Source organism: Micromys minutus (assembly GCF_963924665.1).
Source record: "Micromys minutus genome assembly, chromosome: 21".
NCBI classification, from domain to species: domain Eukaryota; kingdom Metazoa; phylum Chordata; class Mammalia; order Rodentia; family Muridae; genus Micromys; species Micromys minutus.
In genome coordinates, this window is record NC_137956.1 from 50866685 (window position 1) to 50890464 (window position 23780).

Consider the following 23780-nt stretch of genomic DNA (forward strand, 5'->3'; position numbering starts at 1 on the left):
TTGTTTTCTAGCTGATCCCTGTTTTCACTGTTTGTGTTTCTTTCCTGAGTTATCAATATTATTATTGAGCCTATATTCTGGTATTTAGTGGTGTTCTGGGTATTATACATTTTCTGTTTTTAGAGTTTTTCTTTCCCCAAAAATGACTCAGCTTTTCACATTGTTTTTCACATAGTTACCTGCCATACACCAATACTGGCCGAAGGTTCTGAAAACGGTCGTTTGAAGACCCTGCACATTTTCAAGGCATCTGAGTTGACTTCAGTGAAGTTATTTAACACAGCAAAGGCAGCTGCTAACGGGTAGACACAAGAAAAAAGGCTCACGTAGCCAAATTGCAGGAACAACTCCAAGTAATCATCAAAGGTTCCCTGCAATGTAGAGAGACAGCAGGCATTGCTCAGTGTCACATAGGAACAACCGCTGCAATGCGAGTGGTGGGGGGGCAGTATCTAGCTACGAAAGGACTCAGGATCTACTCCAATCCTTTCTTCTCAAACACAAATTCATACAAATTTAAAAGTGAGTTTGCACTAAGTTGATGAAGAATAAAAATTCTTTAGTTGCCTATTTCCTCACATATAATTATGAACTGATGGTACCAACTCACACAACACCAGACAAGCAACACCCAGTGTGAACATGCTGTTCTTATCTATCCCAGCACTCAGCAGGCAGAGGCAGGCAGATCTCTGAGTTCAAGCACAGCCAAAGCTACACAGATACACACTCAAGAGGGAGGAGAGGATCCTTATCCACAGGTGCTCAAGATGCCCAGATCTTACCTAGAAAGTGGCAAGGAGCTGAGAAGATGTCACACTGGATAAAGGAACCTGATGCTAGGCCCGGAGACCTGAATTTGCTTCCAAAATCCATATGGTGGAAGGAGGACCAACTCCTGTAAGTCGTCCTCTGCACGCATACACACATACACATGTGCACACTCTACAGTCCTGCATCTGACCTTTGCTCACAGGAAGGCTGAGGAAGAGCTGTCAGCTTGCCGAGTGAGCACAGAAAGCCCCAAGCAAACAAAGACAACACACTTCACTAGTAACTCAACTACTGGCACTGCAACACACCTCTCTGTATGTATGAGTGTGTATGAGTGAGTGTATGTATGAATGTATATGCATATGTGTGTGAGTGTGTATATGAGTGTGCATGAGTGAGTGTATGTGAGTGTGTGTATGAATGTGTGTATATATTGTGAGTATGTATGTGTGTGTGAGTATGTGAATGTGTGTGTATATATGTTCTATTTTCACACTTGGAATCATGCTGTTTATGATCACATAGATGTGCAGTTTCTCTCAGAAAGAACCAATTAGGTGGCTTCTGGAATGTTAGGGCCTCTTGCTCAGAAACCCCCTCCTCATGCCACAGTGGGCTGGGTGGCCCTGGCACGTGAGAGTCCATTTCAAGAAGCCCTTCCTCATACCCCAAAGGGCAGATAGGGAGCCCTTAGAGCTGTAGGTGATTTTAGGTACCCACATGCTCACTGTTGGTCCACTGGAGAGACTGTGAACTTCCAGACTTATTCATCTCCAGGTAAAACCCCAGAGCAAGAGGAGAAAAATACACATTTAGCAAAGCAAACACAAGACACCCTTGACTCTTAGGTGAAGGCCAGCAAAGACCCCTGATGGCAGCCTTAAGAGCTGCCCTGTAGAGCGGCTGTCAGTCAAACTCGTCACCTCACATTCCTGTCATTAATATCTGAAGATGAGTCCAGGTTCCAGGCCCGTCTCATCTGCTCCTCTCTTGCCTCGAGTTCCCTGCAGAGTGTTTGTACCCAGTGCCAAAGCAAATGTCAGGAAATTGGGCACAGATGAAGGCAACAGGAGGGACCATGGGATTGCTCGTTATAAGACATTGTATGTACTGCCTGCTGAATGCCACGCTCGTGGCAAATCAAATGGGTCTCAGCCTCCATGATGGAGAAAGGAAGATGAGTAGCTTATGGTCTCTATACAATACATAGTCTTAGCGTATCCCGCTGAGCAGTGTAGGAACTCGGTGAGACAATTAAGGCGACAAGAATCACAACAGAAAGAAAACTCAATAAAGCTCAATATTGTTCAGGATTTAAAACTCCCACAAAACATTTTAAAGTGAGAAATGCGTCTCCAACACAAAACAAGCATAAGAGACTACAGTGACAAGGCGGAATCCACAGGGACAAGGCAGGGTCAACAGGGACAAAACGGGGTCAACAGGGACAAGGCGGGGTCAACAGGGACAAGGTGGGGTCCACAGTGGCAAGGCGGGGGTCCACAGTGACAAGGCGGGGTCAACAGGGACAAGGCGGGGCGAGGAGGAAAATGGACATGACTGTCCAGCAAGACCCGTGGGAAGCGCTGGGAACTGTGGGAAGTTCAGACCTGCTGGGGAGAGACGGCGTCTGACACCGTCCACGTGCAGCAACCTCAGAGCCAGAGCCAGACCAGCGAGTGGCAGGGCTCAGCTTCAGAGCATGTGCCCACAGAAGCCCTGTCACTTTAAAATCTGCCACCAATGTAAGCAAGAGGACTCCACCTGCCACCGGACAACCCAGCTGAGCGTGGTCCAACACGAGCACATCAGCAAAGTCACACCGAGTAACACACAGAGCCTAAAGCCATGGGAATGAGGCGAGGGGTGGTTCCACCTGCCTTCTCCAGCGTTCTGGCCCCAACTCAAGTGTTACTGCAGAGTCTAAGGCTATCTGACATGAGTTCTGTTAGGACTTAAGAATGAAAAATGTCTCATCGATTGGCTGAAATAACACTATATTAACATAAATAAAGTACCCTTAAAAATAAGTGCATTTTCCAAGTGAGAAAATGTTTTAAGTGCAAGAGCGACACCCAGGCACAACCCTGCATGCCTTTTCAGTCTGCGTGCTGGGAGATGGCTCTCTGATAGGTGGGGCTGGGGTAGTGGGGACGAAGTCCCTCCTCCCACAGCTACAAGGATACAAAGCACTGGGTGCAGGGGACGGCCACAGTGGACCAGCAGCTCTGAGCAGGTGGGGTCCAGTCACCCACGGCTGCCACGGCTGAAGAGACATTTTCCTTGCCTTCTCTGTCTGCAATTTCTCCGGTTTTCTACAGTGAGGGGGAAGCCGTGTTTCACAACAGTTGTAGACTCTGACAGACTGCCTTTTTCTAACTCACAGCAATACTTCAGACTCCTGCGTGGCAGCCAGGGAGCACCTGATTCCAAGACTTGAGCGAGGCGCAGATGCGTCAAGGCTAACAACACACACACTCTGGACTGGGGAAGCAGAGCTCAGAACCCACCTTCTAGTTTGGTTACTAGAACTGCACTGTCTATTTCTGCTCAGGATAATTCCAGAGCTTGTGCTGTCACACACAGGAGTGGACTTTGGTCACGCTGATGTCTCTCATGCTTCATAAAGGAAGATGTGAGAGCACAGGAGAGACCAGAGTGAACATTCGGGTGTGTCCAGGGCCACTCATTCTCATATGAGGAAGAACTGAGTTCAGTGTGTGAGTGTGAGAGTGTGTGAGTGAGAGAGTGTAAGAGTGTGAGAGTGTGTGAGAGTGTAAGAGTGAGAGAGTGTGAGTGCTTGAGTAAATGAGTGTGTGAGTGTACAAGTGAGTGTGTGTTCAGTGAGTGTGTGAGTGTGAATAAATGAGTGTGTGTTGACTGTGTGAGTACGAGGGTGAGTAAGTGTGAATATGAGTGTGACTTCCAGAAGTTGCTCTCTGACTCCATGTGCACAGCTCTCTCACATACACATACATTAAAACCTGTAACGGCACTAGTCTGATGCCCTAACACTCATGGGTGAGCAAGTCTGCTGCTTCTGGGACCACGTCCCCTGTGCACTGTCCCACACCCCTCTGTGAAACAGCCAGGCTAATGTCCTTCTAATGCCAAAGTGGCTCCTGCTGAGGGGACCCACTGCAGAGCTGAGAAGGAAACACAGCACGTTAGACAATGCGCACACTGCACACGCTCATGAACGTGTGTGACTACCACACACATTCACTAAAGTGTGACTCAGCAGCACGGCACCTTACCAGGTAAGCTCCCATTTCCTTCTCCAGGAGGACTTGCTCGTACAAGGTTGTGTCGACATCTGCCTTTAAAGCCTGCACCTTCCTCTTCACCCGCGCACAGTACTTCCGCTGCAGCCAGTAAGGAAGAAGAGATTCTACAACTTGGTTCAGGATCTGGGAGGTGATGAGGAGGGTGGCCAAGCTCTAAGGGGAAGAGTGAGTGTCAGCTCAGCAGGAACAGAACAAAACCACCGCATTCACAGTCCTCACACTCTGCGCATCCTGTGATGTCACAACGTGAGCCTTACAAAGCTGGCTGTGAATATAATGTTTCTAATCATGAATAATATCAGAGAAAGCCAGCTGGGCTGGGTGTGGTAGGACATGACTTTAACCCCGGCAGTCTGGGAGCAGAGGCTTGGTCTACATGTCTACATGTCGAGTTCTAGGCCACCCAGGATCCTACACAGTGATACACTATCAGTGATGGATGGATGATGGATGGATGGATGAATGGATGGATGGATGATGGATGGACAGACGGACGGATGGCCAGCCAATCCAGAATTCTTAGAAAAGTAAGTTAGCCTGACTGTGACCTTTGTCATCTTACCCAACTATCGCATGTTACTACAAATGCCAGGCTTCACAGGGTGAGGACCACTGTTGACTAAAATATTCTACTGTGAGCTGTGGAGATGACCCATCAGTAACATGCCTGCCATGCAAATATGAGGACCTGAGTTCAGAGCCTCTGAGTGAAGAGATGGCATGAGGTTAGAACCAGCATCCCAGTGCCGGGGAGGGAGGCAGACACAGAAGATCCTTGGGGCTCGCTGAGCAGCTAGTCCTGCTTAACTGACAAGCCCCAGATTTAGTGAGAGACTGCATCTCAAGAAAATAAAGTGGAAAGTAATCAAGAAAGACACACAACATTAGACATGCCTGTGCATGCACATGTGTACACACGTGCAGAAGAAATCAGTGCTCTGAAGGACTGCAGAGAAGGCCACTGGTAAGAGCACTGGTGGTTCTTCGGGAGGACGAGGGTTCCGATTCCCAGCACCCACATGGCAGACATGGTAGCTCACAGTCATCTGTAATTCCAGCTCCAGGGGATCTGTCCCCTCTTCTGTCCCCCCCCCCCTTGGTATCAGGTACTTGGCATATAGACATACATGTGGCCCAGAAACTCATACAAACAAAGTACAAATTTTTAAGAAAAAAAAATCAAGATTTTTGAATTTAATTTATTAGTCACTGGATTTATATGATCCAAAAACTATGATACTATAAATGAAGGGAGAACTTTCTCAAACATTTTGGACATGAAACAGCATATCTCTCTCATGTGTAACACATTATTAATGTAAGACTGAAATCTGCAAGACCTGTTAGAGGTTATCCTAACCACCCACATCACTGCCCACAGAGCACAGACTCTGGACACCTGCGCTTCAGAACGGCCTTGGTTGGTCAGCTCTGCGGCCTCGAACGGCTCGTTTAGACTTAACTAACCACTCTGTTGAACAATGCACTGAGCAGGTGCTACTGCTTATTATTTAAAGGGGAATCAAAATAGACAAAATACTGCTCTTCCAGAGGTCCTGAGTTCAAATCCCAGCAACCACATGGTGGCTCACAACCATCTGTAATGGGATCTGATGCCCTCTTCTGGTGTGTCTGAAGACAGCTACCGTGTACTCATGTACATTAAATAAATAAATAAATATTGAAAAAATAGATAAAACAAAAGTACAAAGCACACCCTCCCCCACAGCCTCCCGCACTACACTCACCTGGCGCAAAAGCTTCATGTCCTGCAGGACAAAGGCAATGTAGAAGAGCGAGGCGAAGCAATTCAGGAAGTTGAACTGCCAAAGAAGACGACAATGTGAAGAGACACACACACAGCAACCACAAACCCCACTGAAAACCGCTGCCGAAGAGGACTTTGGGTGCTTCCCTCTTTTCAGCCTGCACTCAACTATCAACTCTGGAGGTGAGAGGAGCTGGAAACACAGAGCTAAGGGCAAGAGCAGAGAAGAGAGGAGGAACGGCACAGAATCCCACACGTCCCACAGACCCCACGGGGAGATCAGGGCCCTGCCCCACATAGGGACAGCCAGGCTCCCTGCTGCTATGTTCAAAGCCTGCTCTTACCCAGCATCCTCCAGGCCAGCAGCACCTGCAGGGCAGGCTCTCCTTTTCCTGGAGCTCAAGGCTGTCTGCCCTGCGGAGATGCTGGGATCCAGGCAACCATGGCAGAAAGACCCTACTAGGCTGAGTAGCTCAGACCTGGGAGTTACTTTGTGCACAGACTTGAATTCTCATCCCACACCAGGAGGTAGCAGGGTAGCACTGGCTCAGAGACTCCGTGGCCTGTAAGATGCCACTTACCACCAACACTTTCAGAACAAGATGATTCTGGTAGGCAGATTCCAATCTGTGGTTCTCTATAATGTGAAGAGGAAAGAAGACTGTCTCAGACAAGAAGCAATGCAGGTGTGTAGCTATGGAGCGAATTAGTAGGACTGTGCTCAGGGCCCTGGGCGCCTTCGACTGTCAGTCACAGCCATCCAAGAGCATCAGTGAGGGCACAGTCTCACCCATCAAAATGTCAGTGTGATTGGGGATGAGTGTTTTTCTAAATATGAGAAAAAGAAATCTGGGAAGTGTCGGCAAATGAGTCTACACCCAGACACCCAAAGAGGAGCCTGTACTGTGATAGTAAGAGGAAGGGACACAGCTCTGTATGGGGCCTTGGACAGGACTAACAGATTGTAGAGTGGCCCCAAGACAACAGAAGCAAGAACAGAAAACATCTTGAGGACTCCTGGGTGAGGACTGTCCTTCCCTAGCTCCCACTACCTGACTCAGGCCATCCTTGCTACCTCCTGTCTTACCGCAGGGACTGGCTGCTTCCTGTGTGGCTGTGGCCATCAGAACACATGGCCCAGTACAAAGAAAGCCCCGGGAAAACTGGCTGCTGTTACTAGAGAACAGTCAGAAACTTACAGCATTGGGTCCTTCAAGTTAAGGCCCAGACGTCTGCCCACAGGATAACACAATGCGTTGTCTTCAATGGACAAGTACGGAATGACCTGTGACCTGTACTTTTAAACTCTATGCAGGTCTCTTTTCCAGAGACGCGTGCACGTGGGCACCACCTTTGAGCTGCCATCAATGGCAGGAGAACGCAGATCTCAGTTGCTCTGGAGACATTTTATTTTACCCTTGGCGTGAAACACAATGTCATGGTATTGAACAGGCTTTACATGGGTGTGTCTCACGTACCCTGAACACACTGTATGGTGCTTACCATCATTGGTAATCAATCATCAATACCTCCTTATCTATAAAAGCATAGAAGAGCTGCTGATTCACAGTACAGAAGGTGAAGATGAGAAGCTAATGCTCAGAGGGGCGCCCAGGACCTGGCATGTCACGTTGGATAGGAGCACTATGGAGCCACAGTCTGGAGGTGAGTGGGTGTCACAGCTGAGCTATGTCTCAGGTCTCCATAGCAAGCCCAGAGGGCCACATTTGTCACATAACTCATATAGTCATGTGAGTCCAAACATTAAGCAATGAATTATCTTTTATTTTTATTTTATGTAGCATGTATGAGTGCTGCGTATGTGTCCATGAGTGTATAGGTGTGTGTGTGTGTGTGTGTGTGTGTGTGTGTGTTTGTGTGTGTGTGTGTGTAGGTCAGGGCTGGTTCTCTCCTTCTGCTATGTAGGTCTCATAGATAAAACTCAGTTCTCAGGATGGGGGACAGGGCCTTTACCAGCTGAACATGGGACAAAATATGGAGGCTTACCCCAAGATGTTAGGAACTCAGCCGCGTATCGGTAGAGGCGGTTCATAATCTCAATCACAATGGCGTACACAATACTGGGCACATACAGCAGGAGGCTGGTCCACTCAGACCCGCTGTCCTCATGGAGACTCAAGGCCCAGTCTTCCATGTCAAAGTAGATCATCATGACATAGAGAGAGAAATAAAGGCAAAGGCACACAAACGGCATAGAGACCAGGTAGATGCGCAGCTGTCTCTTGTAGCTGGAGTAGAGTGGCTCCTCCCTGCCAGTGACCGAATTGATGCCAAGGACGCCGTGAAACCCTGGCCGGGGCTCCTCAAACTGCCTCTTCATGACCAATGTCCCCCAGCGATAGGTCATGTTGGCACAGCCACGTTTCCACACCTCCAGGATCACGGTGGACCAGATGAGGTTGAAGGAAGCAAAGACGACATACTTGTCGTAGTCTTCCCACACAAACAGGTAGTAAGGTAGTCCGATGATGGCCATAGGAATTAAGGCAAAGGTGAAGTACTCCAGGAACCCAAAGTACAGAGCAATTGTCTCCCCGAAGTAGCCACGAATGCTGTCTGCAGTGGAAAGCAGGAAAAAACTGAGGAACAGGCCACCAAAGACTACAGCACAGGCAAGTGTGTATTTTCAGTGGTTGGAGAGCCTTTACACCTCCATTCCCATTCCGTGTGGGGTGCTAACTCTGTCCTGCATGCAGCAAACACCCACCTATCAGTGTGACAAGCGTTGCATTTCCCAAGTTCATAGCTCAGGCATCAGTTGCTGAAGTGACTGTCAGGGACCTTGCCTCAGTTTCTCCCTTACTTCCCCTTCATCTAACAGATACTTTCTTCCCAAATTGAGACAAGGATGTTTGTGTACACCTTCATATGAGCACTGGTCAGGAGACAGCCTGGACAGCCTGCTGACAAACCAAAGAGGTCGTTCATACAGCACCTCTGCTAACCTTGGTCATATGGGGAATCAGAGCAGCTGAGCAGGGACAAGAATGGAACAAGGGGGTGGATTTGATTAGGTTTAGTTTTTAATTTATTTACTTTATGTGTATGTCTGGATATATGTTCACTACATGCATGCAGTGCCCACAGAAGTCACAATGAGGTGTCACAGATCCCTTGGAACTGGAGTTACAGTACAGATGCCCTCGGACGCAGGAAGAGGGTGCCAGGTCTCCCTGAAGCTGGAGCTGTAGGTGGTTGTGAGCCAGTCATGTTCCCTGTAAGAGCGGCAAGGTCTCCTAGCCTGGGGCCATCTCACTATCTCACTAGCCTCTTCCTTCTGGCTCAACACTGAAAACAGTTGTTTGTGGAAATGAAGATTAGAAGTAAATAAAGAAAGAAGGCTTCTCTTACAATAAAAAAGGAAAAGAGACGACAGTGATGCTTGGTGAAGCTCCAACGTGAACACTGTCTCCATGTTTAACATCTTAGCAAAGGCCCGGCATGCTCTACGGCAGAGCACTTGCCTAGTGTGCTCAAGGCTTAATGTCCAGCACTGACAAAACACATAACCAGCCTTAATGTTTGAACATTAATATTGCTGTAGCCTTCCATAAAGTAATATTGAATATACACCAGAAAAAGTGATCTTAATCAGAGAAAATAGAGGATCTCTCATTGAGTCTGACTCGACTCAAGCATAGCTTGGCCACCTCCCTGGGGATAGAAAATTTCAAATACAAAGTATTCACAGTCTAGCTATCCTCATATGAAGACACGGCTCACCCCTGTCGGGAGTGACAGCCAGGGAATTAAGGGTGCTTGCTGCTCATGCGCGGGACCCATGCCCACACTACATGAAGCAGCTCAGACCTGACGCCCTCTTCTGGCCTTTGCAGGCACCTACATGCACATGGACAGCCCAGCCACACCACTGTACACACACACTAAAAACTGATGCGGTCTTATTAAAAGATATATATTCACAAAGGCTGCTCCAGACTGCATGTGCTGTAGACTAAACTAGCCAAAGCCTACATGAGATTTTAAAGGAACAAAGACACCAAGACACCTCTTGCCCACGCAGCTGCTAAGCGCTAGCAGGAAAGCGCTGAGCAGACAGTGGTTTCATCCGTGGGCACATACCTATGGGCTGATACTTGAGAGCAAATCGAGTGTACCAGGTGTCCTCGAGTTTCTTCAGGGCCTCAGTGTCATGCAGCGGAAACACCTGGGTCACGATGCCAGACGTGAGCAATCGTCTCACTGCGGAGGAAGGTAAGAACTGCCTGAGACACAAGCCTGGCTTAGGACGCCTTCCGCAAACAGTGCAACGTAATGTGTAAACCAGATGTCAAAATACAGACAAATCTATGCACACATATACTGATGTTTAAACACAAAACAGGAGCCGTCTTATGTGCCTTACAGTGCTCTTGATCATTTGAGCTGCAGTATATAAAACATTTTTAAAGATTTATTTATTTATACACATGAGTGCTCTATATGCCTGAATGAGAGATGAGGGCATCGGATCCCTTTACTGTGGAGCCTCTGGAAGGGTAGACAGTACTTCTAACCACTGAGCTCTCCAGCTCCTCTAAAACCTTTCAGTGTCACTGTGAGTTTAAAGGGACTCTCCTTGTACAGACGTAGCATGTCTCTGCAGTGATAAGTCTGTGTTGAAGAATAATTGTTTCACGTTGTTTTTTAGCCATTATGAATAATACTGAAGTTCTTTTGTCTTTTAGACTTATCTGTTTCACACGTATGAACATTCTGCCCATGTATACATATGCGCATCCCGTGCATCTGGTATGCACAGAGGTCAGAACAGGGTATTGGAGTCCCTGGGACTGAAGTTACAGATGGTGAGCCACCCAGTGGGTGCTGGAAACTCAACCCAGGTCTTCTGTAACCGCTGAGCCATCTCTCCACCCCCAGCCCCCAAATCCTGAAATTAGTACACATGTTATCCCACCTCCTCACCCCTGCCTCACTGGACACACTTAAAATAGAATTTCCAGGACCAATGGAAAATTGTAAATTAAATCTGAATACAAACTTGTCCCCACCCCAGTACTCTGATCTGGCTGCCCCACCTCTCCTGAGGCAGGTGAGATGCTTCTGTGACTTCAGTCTTCTCAGTCACTTCTAACTCTGCAACCTGATGACAAGATGTATTCACAAACAGGAACCTCAGGCCCACAGCACTCCCTCCTCCACGCAGTTGGGATACAAGTATGGCTGGAACATCCACACACAATATGGAAAAGAAACACAGTGGACTAGTGCCTCCTCACCACACGCAATGGACCCAGCATCTCTGGGTGGGCACTGAGAGCCACCCACTAGAGTAGAGGGTTCTTCAGTCCTAAGGCCATGCTGGGGAGCTGGGGTACTTCTCCCGGGAGTCTCTGGGATGGACTCTTACTACAGAGCATGGCAGTTCATACAATGAAATTTGCATCAAAAAAGGCAGGGCTATTACTTTCACACCCTGATGGAATCTCAGCTCTGCTAACTGGAGAAAAGAGAACTCCTTGCCATGAGTCCTCTTACAACCATCACTCAAACAGACTACACAGAAGAGAGGACTTAAAGGGTGGGGTTCTGTGAAGGGTCCCCCCTTCTTGGTGACTGGGAAGGAACCAGCTCTCAGGGCACTGGAAAACACACGCAGTCTGAGGTCTCTCAGCTCCAGGCTGTCAGGCTAGGATTTCTGAGGACTTTTCTTTGGCTGACATGACTCAACTCAACCACCCACAACCCGAGTCTGGCCCTTGGTGTAGGGGTGCAGAGCTGCGGGGGTCTTTCCCGTCACGGAGCTGTCTACTGCTGCACCAGTGTTTAAAGTCTGAGCCGGCTTGTAGCTCCGAAGATTCAGGTTCTTCTACACAAGGTGACTTCACTGTGGAAGGCCTCCAGCAGGCTCAAAGACCTGTTTGTATGTCTCCAAAAATAGGGCAGTGAAGGGAGCCTCTAGAGAGGCTTCAGTCTAAATTACCAGCTTCTCGTCACCACCAAGGCCAGAGCATGGTTCTGGTTTCAGCTCTAAAAATAGAGGCTGGCTTCTTTAAAAACCTCCAGCCCCCTCATGTCAGCTCTGGCTGTAATTACAAGGACGGACTCTTACCTTGAGAGAAGACAGGAAGGTGCTTGGGCCTAACGAAAGGAGGCAGCAACTTGAGCCAGCCTCCCTCCTTGCAGAGTGCTGACAAGCCCACATCAGCAGCCACTCCAGCTGGAGTGACCGAGAGCCACCGGACGATAGCAAACCAATGACCGCCTTGTCCAAGGGAAGCCGGGGCGGCCTGTTCTGGAGGGCACTGTGGTAGCAAGTGGTAACGCAGACAGCTCAGCTGCCCTGGCTGACTGAGGTGCTCACCTCAGAAGGGGAGGAAGGACCTCAGGGCTCCTGACAGGCTCCATGCAATGTGGAGCAGCTGGCCATTCCTCCTGGATCTGCCCAGACAGCAGGAAGCTGAGGGAGAGAGGGCTCCACAGCCCAGCCTCTCTCACTCCCTGTGGCTGCTGGAGATCATGGTAAGCAGGCTTTCCCCATCTGGAAGAGGGCTACACCCATGCAAATCCATGTGAGCAAACATAGTGTGTGTGTGTTTGTGTGTGCATGTGTGTTACGTGTTATCTAATATACACATATTTCAGTGGTTGAATACTCTCACACACATTCCTGATTATGGTATTTGGGGTTTTAGGAGCAGACTCCCCCTATTCCACCTTGTCTATCTTTACACAGAGGATGCTGCTGTCTTCTAAAGCGCACCATGTGATGCTGAAGAGGCCAGATGGGTTAGAGCACATTAGCCTGTTCTTTTGTTACTGTAGCAGAGGACCTGAGCTGGGTGAACTTTACAGGAAACAGGGTTTCTTCACATCGAAGTCATGGAGTATCTCAGGAACAGTACCAACTCTCAGCTCTAACAGCGAGAGCTCATAAAGGGAAGAGCACACTCCCAGTGAGCAGAGGAGCTGTGGAAGCTCCAGGTAGACCTGGTCATGTCTACGTGGGCAGCTGATTGGTACAGGGGAACAGAGAGAGAAGGGGCTTCCAGCAGCACCAGGACCTTGCTTCTGTTTTATACAGGGTGTCTGCGCTGCATTGGAGCACCGCCTAAGTGTCTGCAACACGCCTCACACCCATGTGAATGAGGACGACTACACGTACCCTCTTGGAAATGCATCAGTCAACATGCTGGTGAACAGAATGTGGGACACCGAAGACACCAACACTCACTTGTTCCTGAGACCAAATTAAAAACAAAAACAAAACCCAGAAACATTTTTTAAAAAAGTTTTACGAAACCAAAATTTACAGATGTAAAACTCAAGTATGAAACAGTCTTTAAGGTCGACAGAGAGGAGAAGTCTATGAACCGGATGGAGCAGGCAGACAGTGGTCTTGTGCAGATCCTGGCACCAAGTGGAACAGGGACGAGCCTTCAGGACCTGGTGCACATCTGTAGTGCCTTGCTAGCTAACACCAGGAGGAAGGCCATCACTTTGGTGCTGAGTCAAGCCCAAGGCTTGTAAGAACAGCACTCCCCAAAGCTCTCTACAGAATATAGCTGCCTCATGGGAATTCACTGCAGAACAAAGCATGAACCTCTCACTACCACTGCTTCTTGCTGGAGACTCTGTCCCCTTCCTCCCTCGCCTACTTCCCAAAACTGCCAATCTGGGAAAAACAGGGCTTCATTTTAAATAAACAAACAGTGGCTCATACTTGTAATCCCAGCATTAGGGAGGCTGAAGCAGGAGGATTGTTGCAAATGTGAGTCCAGCCTGGACTATAGATTGAGCTCCTGACTCAAAAACAATAATAAGTACTAATCACAAAGAAACTAATAAAGATATATGACAAGGAAACCGAAAGCACCGATAAATCAAAGCCAAAAAAAATAAACAAAACAAACAAACAAACAAACAAACAAAAAAAACAGCAGAGAAAATAGCAGGAAGTCAGTGTTAGGAAGTCAGTGTCAGGAAGTCAGTGTCAGGAAGTCACAGTGCCAGGAAGTCAGTGTCAGGAAGGCATAGTGTCAGGAAGTCTTAGTGTTAGGAAGTCTCAGTGTCAGGAAGTCACAGTGTCAGGAAGTCACAGTGTCAGGAAGTCTCAGTGTCAGGAAGTCTCAGTGTCAGGAAGTCAGTGTCAGGAAGTCTCAGTGTCAGGAAGTCACAGTGTCAGGAAGTCTCAGTGTCAGGAAGTCACAGTGTCAGGAAGTCACAGTGTCAGGAAGTCTCAGTGTCAGGAAGTCTCAGTGTCAGGAAGTCAGTGTCAGGAAGTCTCAGTGTCAGGAAGTCACAGTGTCAGGAAGTCTCAGTGTCAGGAAGTCACAGTGTCAGGAAGTCACAGTGTCAAGAAGTCTCAGTGTCAGGAAGTCAGTGTCAGGAAGTCTCAGTGTCAGGAAGTCACAGTGTCAGGAAGTCACAGTGTCAGGAAGTCTCAGTGTCAGGAAGTCTCAGTGTCAGGAAGTCACAGTGTCAGGAAGTCTCAGTGTCAGGAAGTCACAGTGTCAGGAAGTCACAGTGTCAGGAAGTCTCAGTGTCAGGAAGTCAGTGTCAGGAAGTCTCAGTGTCAGGAAGTCACAGTGTCAGGAAGTCACAGTGTCAGGAAGTCTCAGTGTCCAGAAGTTTCAGTGTCAGAAGTCTCAGTGCTGAGTGTCTTGCAAGGAAAAGCCAATATAGTGAAGAGATCCTGGCAAACACATCTCCAAAATTAAAATTCAAACAGAAGCTGAGATAACTAAAAGAATGGCTCCAAAAGCAATGTGAGAAAGCACGAAATGGCTAGAGATTCCAAATTAACAAAATTACAAAGAAGTAAAGACAAAAACAAAAGTGAGAAAAACGTCAGTCATTAACAAACAGTATACACCCAGACTACAGTTCAGTGGGAGCAGGCTTGCCTGGGGAGCCCAGGACTTGACCACGAGAGCCACAGGACTGAAATGGCATCAACTAGGAAATACTCTTTAAGGAAAAACAATCTTCAGATTGGGCTGCATCAAAACATAAATTCTAACACCAGATGCAGCTAAAATGACCCTAAGCGGGGCCAAAAGCAAAAGGGTAAATAAGAACTCACAGAGTGAGTTCAACCTTATCCAACAACACTAAACAAGGAAAGGGATAATAATTAGCAACTGTGAAAGACACTGGAATCCTGCCAAAAGTCTTCATGCAGCTGATACTAAAGCTACAAGGTGAAAAGCAAGCAGACAGCACACCTTACAGAGCAAATTGTCGGAAACATGATGAAATCTCCATAGTTAGTAATCTCTAGGATTATGACTGATTAAGGAAATAAAACAAAATACGAATGATTTTTTTTAAAGTAAATGGCAAAATTAAGTTGTAGGACAAACATTAATAAACGGTCAGAAACACACTAGAAATAAATAAATAAATACTCCTGTCATTTAGAAAAGCAGTAAATGGTGTTGGTCAGGACCTAATAAGACAGGTAGAATTCTCCAGCAGGCGGTAATAGACTCACACTAGAACACCATCTCTACACGCTGATGACACAGCCAAAACCTCACAACCTGTCAGGCACTGTAGACTCCGACAAACTCACAAACATACAGTCGAAACCAAGCAGCACAGTGGGTGCTTTTCTGACCCCGAAAAAGATGACCTCATGCAAAGCCAGCTTGGTGTGTCCATCCCCAGAGACACAGACCCCTGCGATCTGACAGCCACTCCTACTTTCTCAATGACTAAAGCAATGGAGGAGACATGAAGACAGACTCATGGTGGGACAGCAAGCGGCGGAAAGGAACACACTCCAGTTAACTCAGAAGTGAGGATACGCAGAGCATCCTGCAACAACAGTTAAGTGTCTACACACAGCCACTGTCCGATGTCTCTCAGACGAGACGTGCTGGAGAGACTGCAGCTGGGACAGGAAGGAGGTCCAACGAAACCCGGACCAGTCCGCAGAGTCAGATTCTGAAGAGGAATGTCTCCCTTCTCGTGATTCTCCTCTAGAAAGTAAACGTGGACTGTGCACACTGCCCCAGGGGAGTAAGTGTCTTCCTGCCTTATGGTGTGTAAAAAATGATTTTGTTTGTTCGTTTTTCAAGACAGGGCTCCTCTATGTGTAGCTTTGGCTGTCCTGGAACTTGCCGTGTAGACCAGGCTGGACTCAAACTCACAGAGATCCTCCTGCCTCTGCCACTGCCTCCTGTGCAGGAATTAAAGTGCCCCTCACCTGAGCATGATGTGTTAAAACTGTAGTAAAAAGTAAAAGCCCCCGTTGATCTAGAGTACAGTTTGCAAGACACAAAAACAACTGTTGCACTGGCTTCGGGGGATGATGGGGAGAAGGTTTCTAAAACGAAGTCAAGATAATTTATCCTAAGAAAGTACTCCAATATTTAAAACAAAAGGTCAAAAAAGGTTAAACTTTGGAAAAAATGCCATCAAACCAAGGCAAATCTGCATCCCACAGACAGGTTGGAGACAGAGCCATGTGTTCAGAAACAGAGACCGAGGGGGAGGCAGAGACTCGGCACCTGAGACAGGATTATCACACATGGATGAAAGGCGAAAGGTGTCCAAAAAAATCACTACTGTGGAAAAATGCAAATGAGAAACTGTCCTATCCAAAGATCACAAAGGCACACACAGCACACAGTGGGCAGCCAGCCTGCAGGCTCACAACAGCACACAGTGGGCAGCCAGCCTGCAGGCTCACAACAGCACACAGTGGACAGCCTCGGTCTGCACCTTGCTTTGAGCACACAGGGTGGTAACTAGGAAATGGTTCTTGAAGCACTGTCCTCCTGCATGGAGGCTGAAACCAGGCCAGGTGTAATGACACACACTTGTAGTCCCCGCTCGGTGAAGCAGAGGCCAGCTTAGTGTACATACTGAAACTCTGTGTTGGGAAAGAGTGTGTGTGTGTAAAGAACAGAAAACCAGATGCAGAGACCCAGACCTAGGAGGCTGGGACCAGAGTTCAGGCCCTGCTGCTGTACACACTGGTGCACTAGGCCCTGCAGCTGAACACACTGGTGCACTAGGCCCTGCAGCTGTACACACTGGTGTACTAGGCCCTGCAGCTGTACACACTGGTGCACTAGGCCCATCAGTTGTACACACTGGTGCACTAGGCCCTGCAGCTGTACACACTGGTGCACTAGGCCCTGCAGCTGTACACACTGGTGCACTAGGCCCTGCAGCTGTACACACTGGTGCACTAGGCCCTGCAGCTGAACACACTGGTGCACTAGGCCCTGCAGCTGTACACACTGGTGTACTAGGCCCTGCAGCTGTACACACTGGTGCACTAGGCCCATCAGTTGTACACACTGGTGCACTAGGCCCTGCAGCTGTACACACTGGTGCACTAGGCCCTGCAGCTGTACACACTGGTGCACTAGGCCCTGCAGCTGTACACACTGGTGCACTAGGCCCTGCAGCTGTACACACTGGTGCACTAGGCCCTGCAGCTGTACACACTGGTGCACTTCTATCCCTATCCAGATATTGTTACACCAATGCTTGTCCACATTACACATGTTGCTAAGCTGTCCTAAGTCACTCTGAGCAGGATTCCTGGACAAACTCTTACCCAGCCTTTTAAGCCCCCCTCCATGCTGAGTTTCCCCAGGGTATGTGCCCAGGCATAAAGTGAACTTGCTCACAGCCTAGGTTTACACAGAACTTCAAGATGACTGGACGCTGCAAGAGCCCAATGACTCGATGACTCACAAACAGCAGTTGGCGGAAAGGCACAACATACGGGTGGGGGAGGGGCAGACTTGCTGAGCAGTCCTGATTTATGGGTAATAAAGAGTGTTAGGAGTGGGCTCAAACATGCAAGCTGACGGTGACTTACTCAGTGACTTCCCGGGGTACAGTTTGGCCTGTGGGTAGCCAGGGATCATCTTCTCATCTCTAGCTCTAAGATTCTCGAGTTCGTGTTTGATAATGAACTGACACTCAGCCATGGTGAGGAAGTCGTCATTGTTATCTGAAATACAACAAAACTGTCCGGTTACGTTCTGAATAGCAATACGGTGTCGGTGATACTTAAATAGTTTTGCTTATGGTTATAGAAACGCCATAAATAGGAACAACCTACGGAGCGGTGAAAGTCCAAGCTGGAAAATTAACAGGTGGCAGAGCGCTTTAGGATGGGGTTCCTCCCTGAATTCTAACTCTGCCTTCCCGGGCCCCAGCAGGCCGTCAGCACACTGTCCTGGCTTTACTTAGAGCCCGTGCCCATAGGCTGCACTCCTTAAGTACAGGGTGTTTCAATGGGCAGGTAAGATGGTGGGTGATACTGTGTGAGCTTGCACATCCTAGACCTCTACCAGTGTTTCTAGCCTGCTGGGCAAGGACTTAAAAGGGAAGACCCTCCAAACTGTCCCACGGGGCACTACCGACTGGAACCAAGTATCCTGGAGAATAAAGTCTGCAAGAAAACAGCAGCTCTGACAGACAAATCCTTTTTACTGAGGAAAATGTCACCTAGATCACCATGTCACTGAGGGGACGCACTGGACAGTGAGTTAGTACCAAGAGGCCTAATTCCAAAAGCTCTGCCAGGAACCTGTGCACTTGAACAGGTGTCTTCCTTTGGAGACTCCAGGGCCCTATGCTCTCCAGAATACTCTCTGTGAGATGCCTGCAAATTCAAGGACACACCCACCATCCCACCACATCAGAAGGAAGCAGAAAACTTAGAAAGTGAGGTTTCAAGTTACTAAACTCTTACATTCCTTACTGAAATTAGAACAATGTAAATACAGTACACACTGGGTTCATCTACTCCAGGGAGGGTGAGGTTGTGGCCCGAGGACACTCTACAACCTGTCCATTCATGTACCTATGGTCAGGGGCTACTGTTGTGCTCTAAACGGCAGAACTGAGTGATTAAGTAGAGACTGAGGCCCACGGAGCCGAGATATTGACTGTTTGGTGCTGTGCAGCCCCTGATGCAGGAACCAGACTCTGCTCTGTGGCAAACACATCTGGGTAAGAAAATCTGCTGCTTACCATGGAAACCTTTGAAGTTGTGGCGGGTTCTGTAGGTGAAGGCCCGCATGGCGGCATCCGTACATTCCTTCACCAGACCGACTGCTTCTGCCCCCAGCAACAGTCGGATGTTTGAGGCACCAACAAGGTATAAATTCTGGTTTTCTAGCGTTTCTTTCTCATACTTATTTAGCAGTGGTCTAAACAACAGCTGGGCACCTGTCAAACACAGATAGTGAAGTACAGAACAAAACAGACAAGCTTTCAGAAAATCAAAATCTATACAAATACAATGTTTATATTGTATAAATAATTTAAGTCTATGATCGAAGTGAAAAGAAATATAAGGAAGTTGGGAATAGAAGTAAATTATTGTATATGTAGATGTATGTGGATATGTGCACATGTGGATATATGCACATGTGGATATGTGCATATGTGGAAATGTACACATGGGAATTTGTGCACGTGTGCATGTTGATGCCCACTGTCTTCTTCAGTTGTTCTCCTTATTTTCTGAGACATGGTCTCTCCCTGAACCTGTAACTCACCAATTTAGCTAGGCTGGCTGGCCAGCAGCTTCTAGAGTCAGTCTGGAAATACAGATGTATACTATTGTGCCTAGCTTTTAACATGGGTACAAGAGATAAAAAGAAGTCCTCCTGCTTACATGACAATCACTCCCCACCCCCACTGACCCATCTCCCCACCTCCACTAACCATCTCCCTACCCCCTCACTGACCCACCTCCCTATCCCCTCACTGCCCATCTCCCCACCCCCACTGACCCATCTCCCCACCTCCACTAACCATCTCCCCACCCCCTCACTGACCCACCTCCCTATCCCCTCACTGACCATCTCCCCACCCCCACTGCCCATCTCCCCACCCCCACTGACCATCACTCCTCCCCCACTGACCATCTCCCCTCCCCCACTGACCATCTCCCCACCCCCACTGACCCACCTCCCTATCCCCTCACTGGCCATCTCCCCTCCCTCACTGACCATCTCCCCACCCCCACTGACCTACCTCCCTATCCCCTCACTGACCATCTCCCCTCCCTCACTGACCATCTCCCCTCCCCCACTGACCATCTCCCCACCCCCACTGACCCACCTCCCTATCCCCTCACTGACCATCTCCCCACTCACTGACCATCTCCCCTCCCCCACTGACCATCTCCCCTCCCTCACTGACCATCTCCCCTCCCCCACTGACCCATCTCCCCACCCCCACTGACCATCTCCCCACTCACTGACCATCTCCCCACCCCCACTGACCCATCTCCCCTCCCCCACTGACCATCTCCCCTCCCCCACTGACCATCTCCCCACCCCCACTGACCCATCTCCCCTCCCCCACTGACCATCTCCCCTCCCCCACTGACCATCTCCCCACCCCCACTGACCCATCTCCCCTCCCCCACTGACCATCTCCCCTCCCTCACTGACCATCTCCCCACCCCCACTGACCATCTCCCCACTCACTGACCCATCTCCCCACCCCCACTGACCATCTCCCCACTCACTGACCATCTCCCCTCCCCCACTGACCATCTCCCCACTCACTGACCATCTCTCCTCCCCCACTGACCATCTCCCCACCCTCACTGACCATCTCCCCACTCACTGACCATCTCCCCACCCCCACTGACCTATCTCTCCACCCCCTCACTGACCTATCTCCCCTCCCCCACTGACCATCTCCCCTCCCTCACTGACCATCTCCCCACCCTCACTGACCATCTCCCCTCCCCCACTGACCATCTCCCCTCCCCCACTGACCTATCTCCCCTCCCCCACTGACCATCTCCCCTCCCCCACTGACCATCTCCCCTCCCCCACTGACCCATCTACTGAGACTGAAGCATAAGAGCTGTGCTGGGAAGGGACACAGCCTAGCAGAATGTGTGGGAAGCTGCAGGAACAGCCTAGAACACAGCCCACTCTACAAAAGCATCCGGCAGAGGACCCTGCTCAGAGGGATGGCCTCACTCTCCACCTCCAACTCAGTGCTGCTCAAAGTAGGAGCTGTGAAGATGGGGAAACCAAGGGAAACCAAACCTGTCCCTCTGAGTGTGAGGAAGGCCACAGTATAGGACGAGACCTGGTGTAACGTCCAGGAGAATGTGATGCCAACGCCGTGTTTTAAAAAGCACCGCGTGGCAGCTGATTCTCATCCCTTGCTTTCGTTCACCGAAGTTTCTGTCTCATCACCGTTGCCTAGTCTACTCTTAGCAGTTCTACTCTCCGAGCTCTGGCGAAGTCTCCTCTTTAACACTGGCACGAGGGAAACCCTGTCCATAGCGTTACTACGAGCTTTTCCGTATTCTGCCTTTCCCCTGTTGGCTAGGTGTGTCCAGAGTTCTAGACCACAGCCCTTCCGGCAGAAAGAGGGTCCACTGCTTCACTGGATGCTTCTGAGATGTCTGATCCTCTGCACTGGACCTAGTTTTGTTTTCTTTTTCCTGGAAGGTCTGTTGCGCTTAATCCCTAGGGTTCTGGAACTTTCTTACAGTGGTGCAGCTGGTCACAGGGTCCAGCTTTCCCTGAGAGTCTGTTTGCTGGGTTCTCGTCCCCTGCTCTGACTGCTGTGTGCCTCTGAGCTGCTTCTTCCTCTCCTTACCCTCCAGCTTTGCTCTGTTCTTGGAGGCCTTGCCGGTGTGAGTCTTCACGTGGGATTTTATGTTTCGCTTTGTAAAAGCTGCTTTTCCCACGAGACTGTCTTCCATCACATTCTTCACTTGTGGGTGGCTTCTCTGTCTCCCTGTGTCAGACATGTGGCACTCTTCTTATGTTGGCTGTCTTTAAGAAAGGGACCCCAAGGGACTGACATCCTGAGTGCTGAGGCGGGCTCATCCACGTGTCCTTCAACGGGACAGAGGCCTCAGGAGGTCGACTCCTGGATGGTCCCCTGGTTTCTCTGACTCACGCTTTTGTCTTGAGGGGACGTGCCTGAGAAACTCAATGTCTTCTGGGTTGTTGAAAGTCTTGCTTTTGCATTTTGGAAACTGAGTCAGATGTGAGGCTGGGGTGGAGAAGGAGAATGGGGTCTTCCTTCCCAGCAGACTCTCCCTCCGGCTTCCCACAGAAGCAGGAGTGAACCTGAGGTTCCTGGGTGGCAGCGCCTTGCGGAAGCTGTGCAGACCCTGCAGGTCCCATCCTGGGGTCTCTAGGGTGCCAGCCTGCTTCTCAGCCATCTCGTTCCTATAGGATTTTGTATTTTGTAGAAAATACTTCTGGTTTTTGGGTTTTGTTTGTTTGGTTGGTGTTTTTGTCTTGGTTGGTTGGTGGTTTTCTTATTTGCTTTGTTTCATTCACCAAGGTTTCAACCCAAGGTTAGAGACAATAAAATAAAAAGTGGCCAAGTAAATACACACCCTTCCCTGGGGTCCAAAGTGCTACAGTTGCCCAAGTCTGACAGAGCAACTATCCCCTCCCCCTCCCCAGTATCCCTAAAGACACAGGACCAGAAAAAAGGAAGCTGAAGACTCCCCGCAGTTACTCTTAAATCACAGGAACATGAAGAGGAGGCCCCGTCCACTTGAAAATATCTCAAATTTCAGAAAGCAAATATTCTTTCCCTTTGGCTCAATTACTTTAAAAAAACAGTTTATTTTTACTTTTATCTGAAAATCTGTTCTTAAGGCATCAATTCACAGTCACCACCACTGCCTTCAGGCCTCAGCTGGCACGTGGCTCGATGTTCTAGGGGCTGTCTGCTCATCCACAGCCCCTCAGCTTTGCACCGGCTCTTCTCCTGTTGCTCCTCAACGGAGGACTAAGCCACGGTGTGTCAAGTTGCCGCCAGCATTCTACAACATGGTGTCAAAGTGTCACCAACCCTTTCCTTTCCCTCCCTTTATTAATAATTATGGCTCACATGTATGTACTGCACACCTCACGTGTGTGTGCTGCACACTTCACATATGTGTAACTGTACACTTCACATGTGTGTACTGCATACTGCCCTGACAGTTCATCAGCTAACTGGATTGTCACTCGGTGTCCAGAGGTCACTGTCCGTTTTCCCCGCCTGGACAGTGTTCACAGGCAGAGATCAGACGTGTCCCTTCTACAGCATCATAGCCCAGGTGCTCAGCAGGTCGTGTCTACTGACATGAGACATATTGGTGATGCTTCCTCTGGGCACCATGTTAGGCATGGCCTTTAGAAACATGTAAAAAGCCATTTACAGGGTTCATGACCTCGTGTTGACTGAAAATCTCTTTTCAAGCCCTGACAGGTAATAAACACAGAGCCCAGAGATAGCATGTAAAACACATGTGGACACACATCAGCCACTATCATGAATGACCAACCTGGGAGAGTAATGTTTTCACTAACCTCCATCTTTCTTTTGGGCGATGATTCTGTTTTTGAGCCATTCTTTGGTTTCTTCTTTGACGTCCTGGGCGAGTTCTATAACCACTAGAGGTGTGAAGGAGCTCTCACAAGTATCCAAAGTTGATAAAGACACTCTCATCTTTGGCAAGCTTACTGAAATTAAAACAGAAAGCAAAATCCAGTTATTCTGGGGTGGGGGGAGAGCATATACTACTTACTCTGCTGTCCCGGCTGAGCAGAGCCACTACAGAAACTTCTCAAACTACACAAGCCACAGTGACACACAAAGTAAGACATAAGCCAGGATGTCTACTTCTAGGACAGCAGATGAGGGATTCAGACAAACCCTCCTGCTGAAGATGACAACACACATGTACATGCACACACATGCACATGCACATATACATGTATTGTTATCATTATCATTGTTGTTGTTATTATTATTATTATTATTATTATTATTTTGAGACAAGGTCTTATTACGTAGCTTATATTCCTGGCTGGCTTGGAACTTGCTATATCGATAGCCCAGGCTTGCCTCACACTCACATAGATCTACCTGCCTCGATGCTTCCTGAGTACTAGGATTAACGTGTGCACTGTGTGTCTTCACACATACAATTAGGAAAGGTG

The 23780-nt window shown here is 48.8% G+C and overlaps 1 protein-coding gene across 1 annotated transcript in view; it reads right to left on the reverse strand.

Moving 5' to 3' along the window:
* Positions 1-23780, reverse strand: part of ANO10 (anoctamin 10) — a 103761-nt gene that overhangs the window by 67805 nt on the left and 12176 nt on the right. Inside the window, exons 3-11 of the mRNA XM_080934067.1 lie at positions 23148-23300; positions 18820-19017; positions 17657-17791; positions 9934-10053; positions 7837-8406; positions 6411-6466; positions 5810-5884; positions 4032-4214; positions 180-371 (exon numbers count right to left, since the gene is read on the reverse strand). Coding sequence (XP_080790193.1) covers positions 180-371; positions 4032-4214; positions 5810-5884; positions 6411-6466; positions 7837-8406; positions 9934-10053; positions 17657-17791; positions 18820-19017; positions 23148-23300 — 1682 coding nt within the window. The remainder of the gene's footprint in view (positions 1-179; positions 372-4031; positions 4215-5809; positions 5885-6410; positions 6467-7836; positions 8407-9933; positions 10054-17656; positions 17792-18819; positions 19018-23147; positions 23301-23780) is intronic.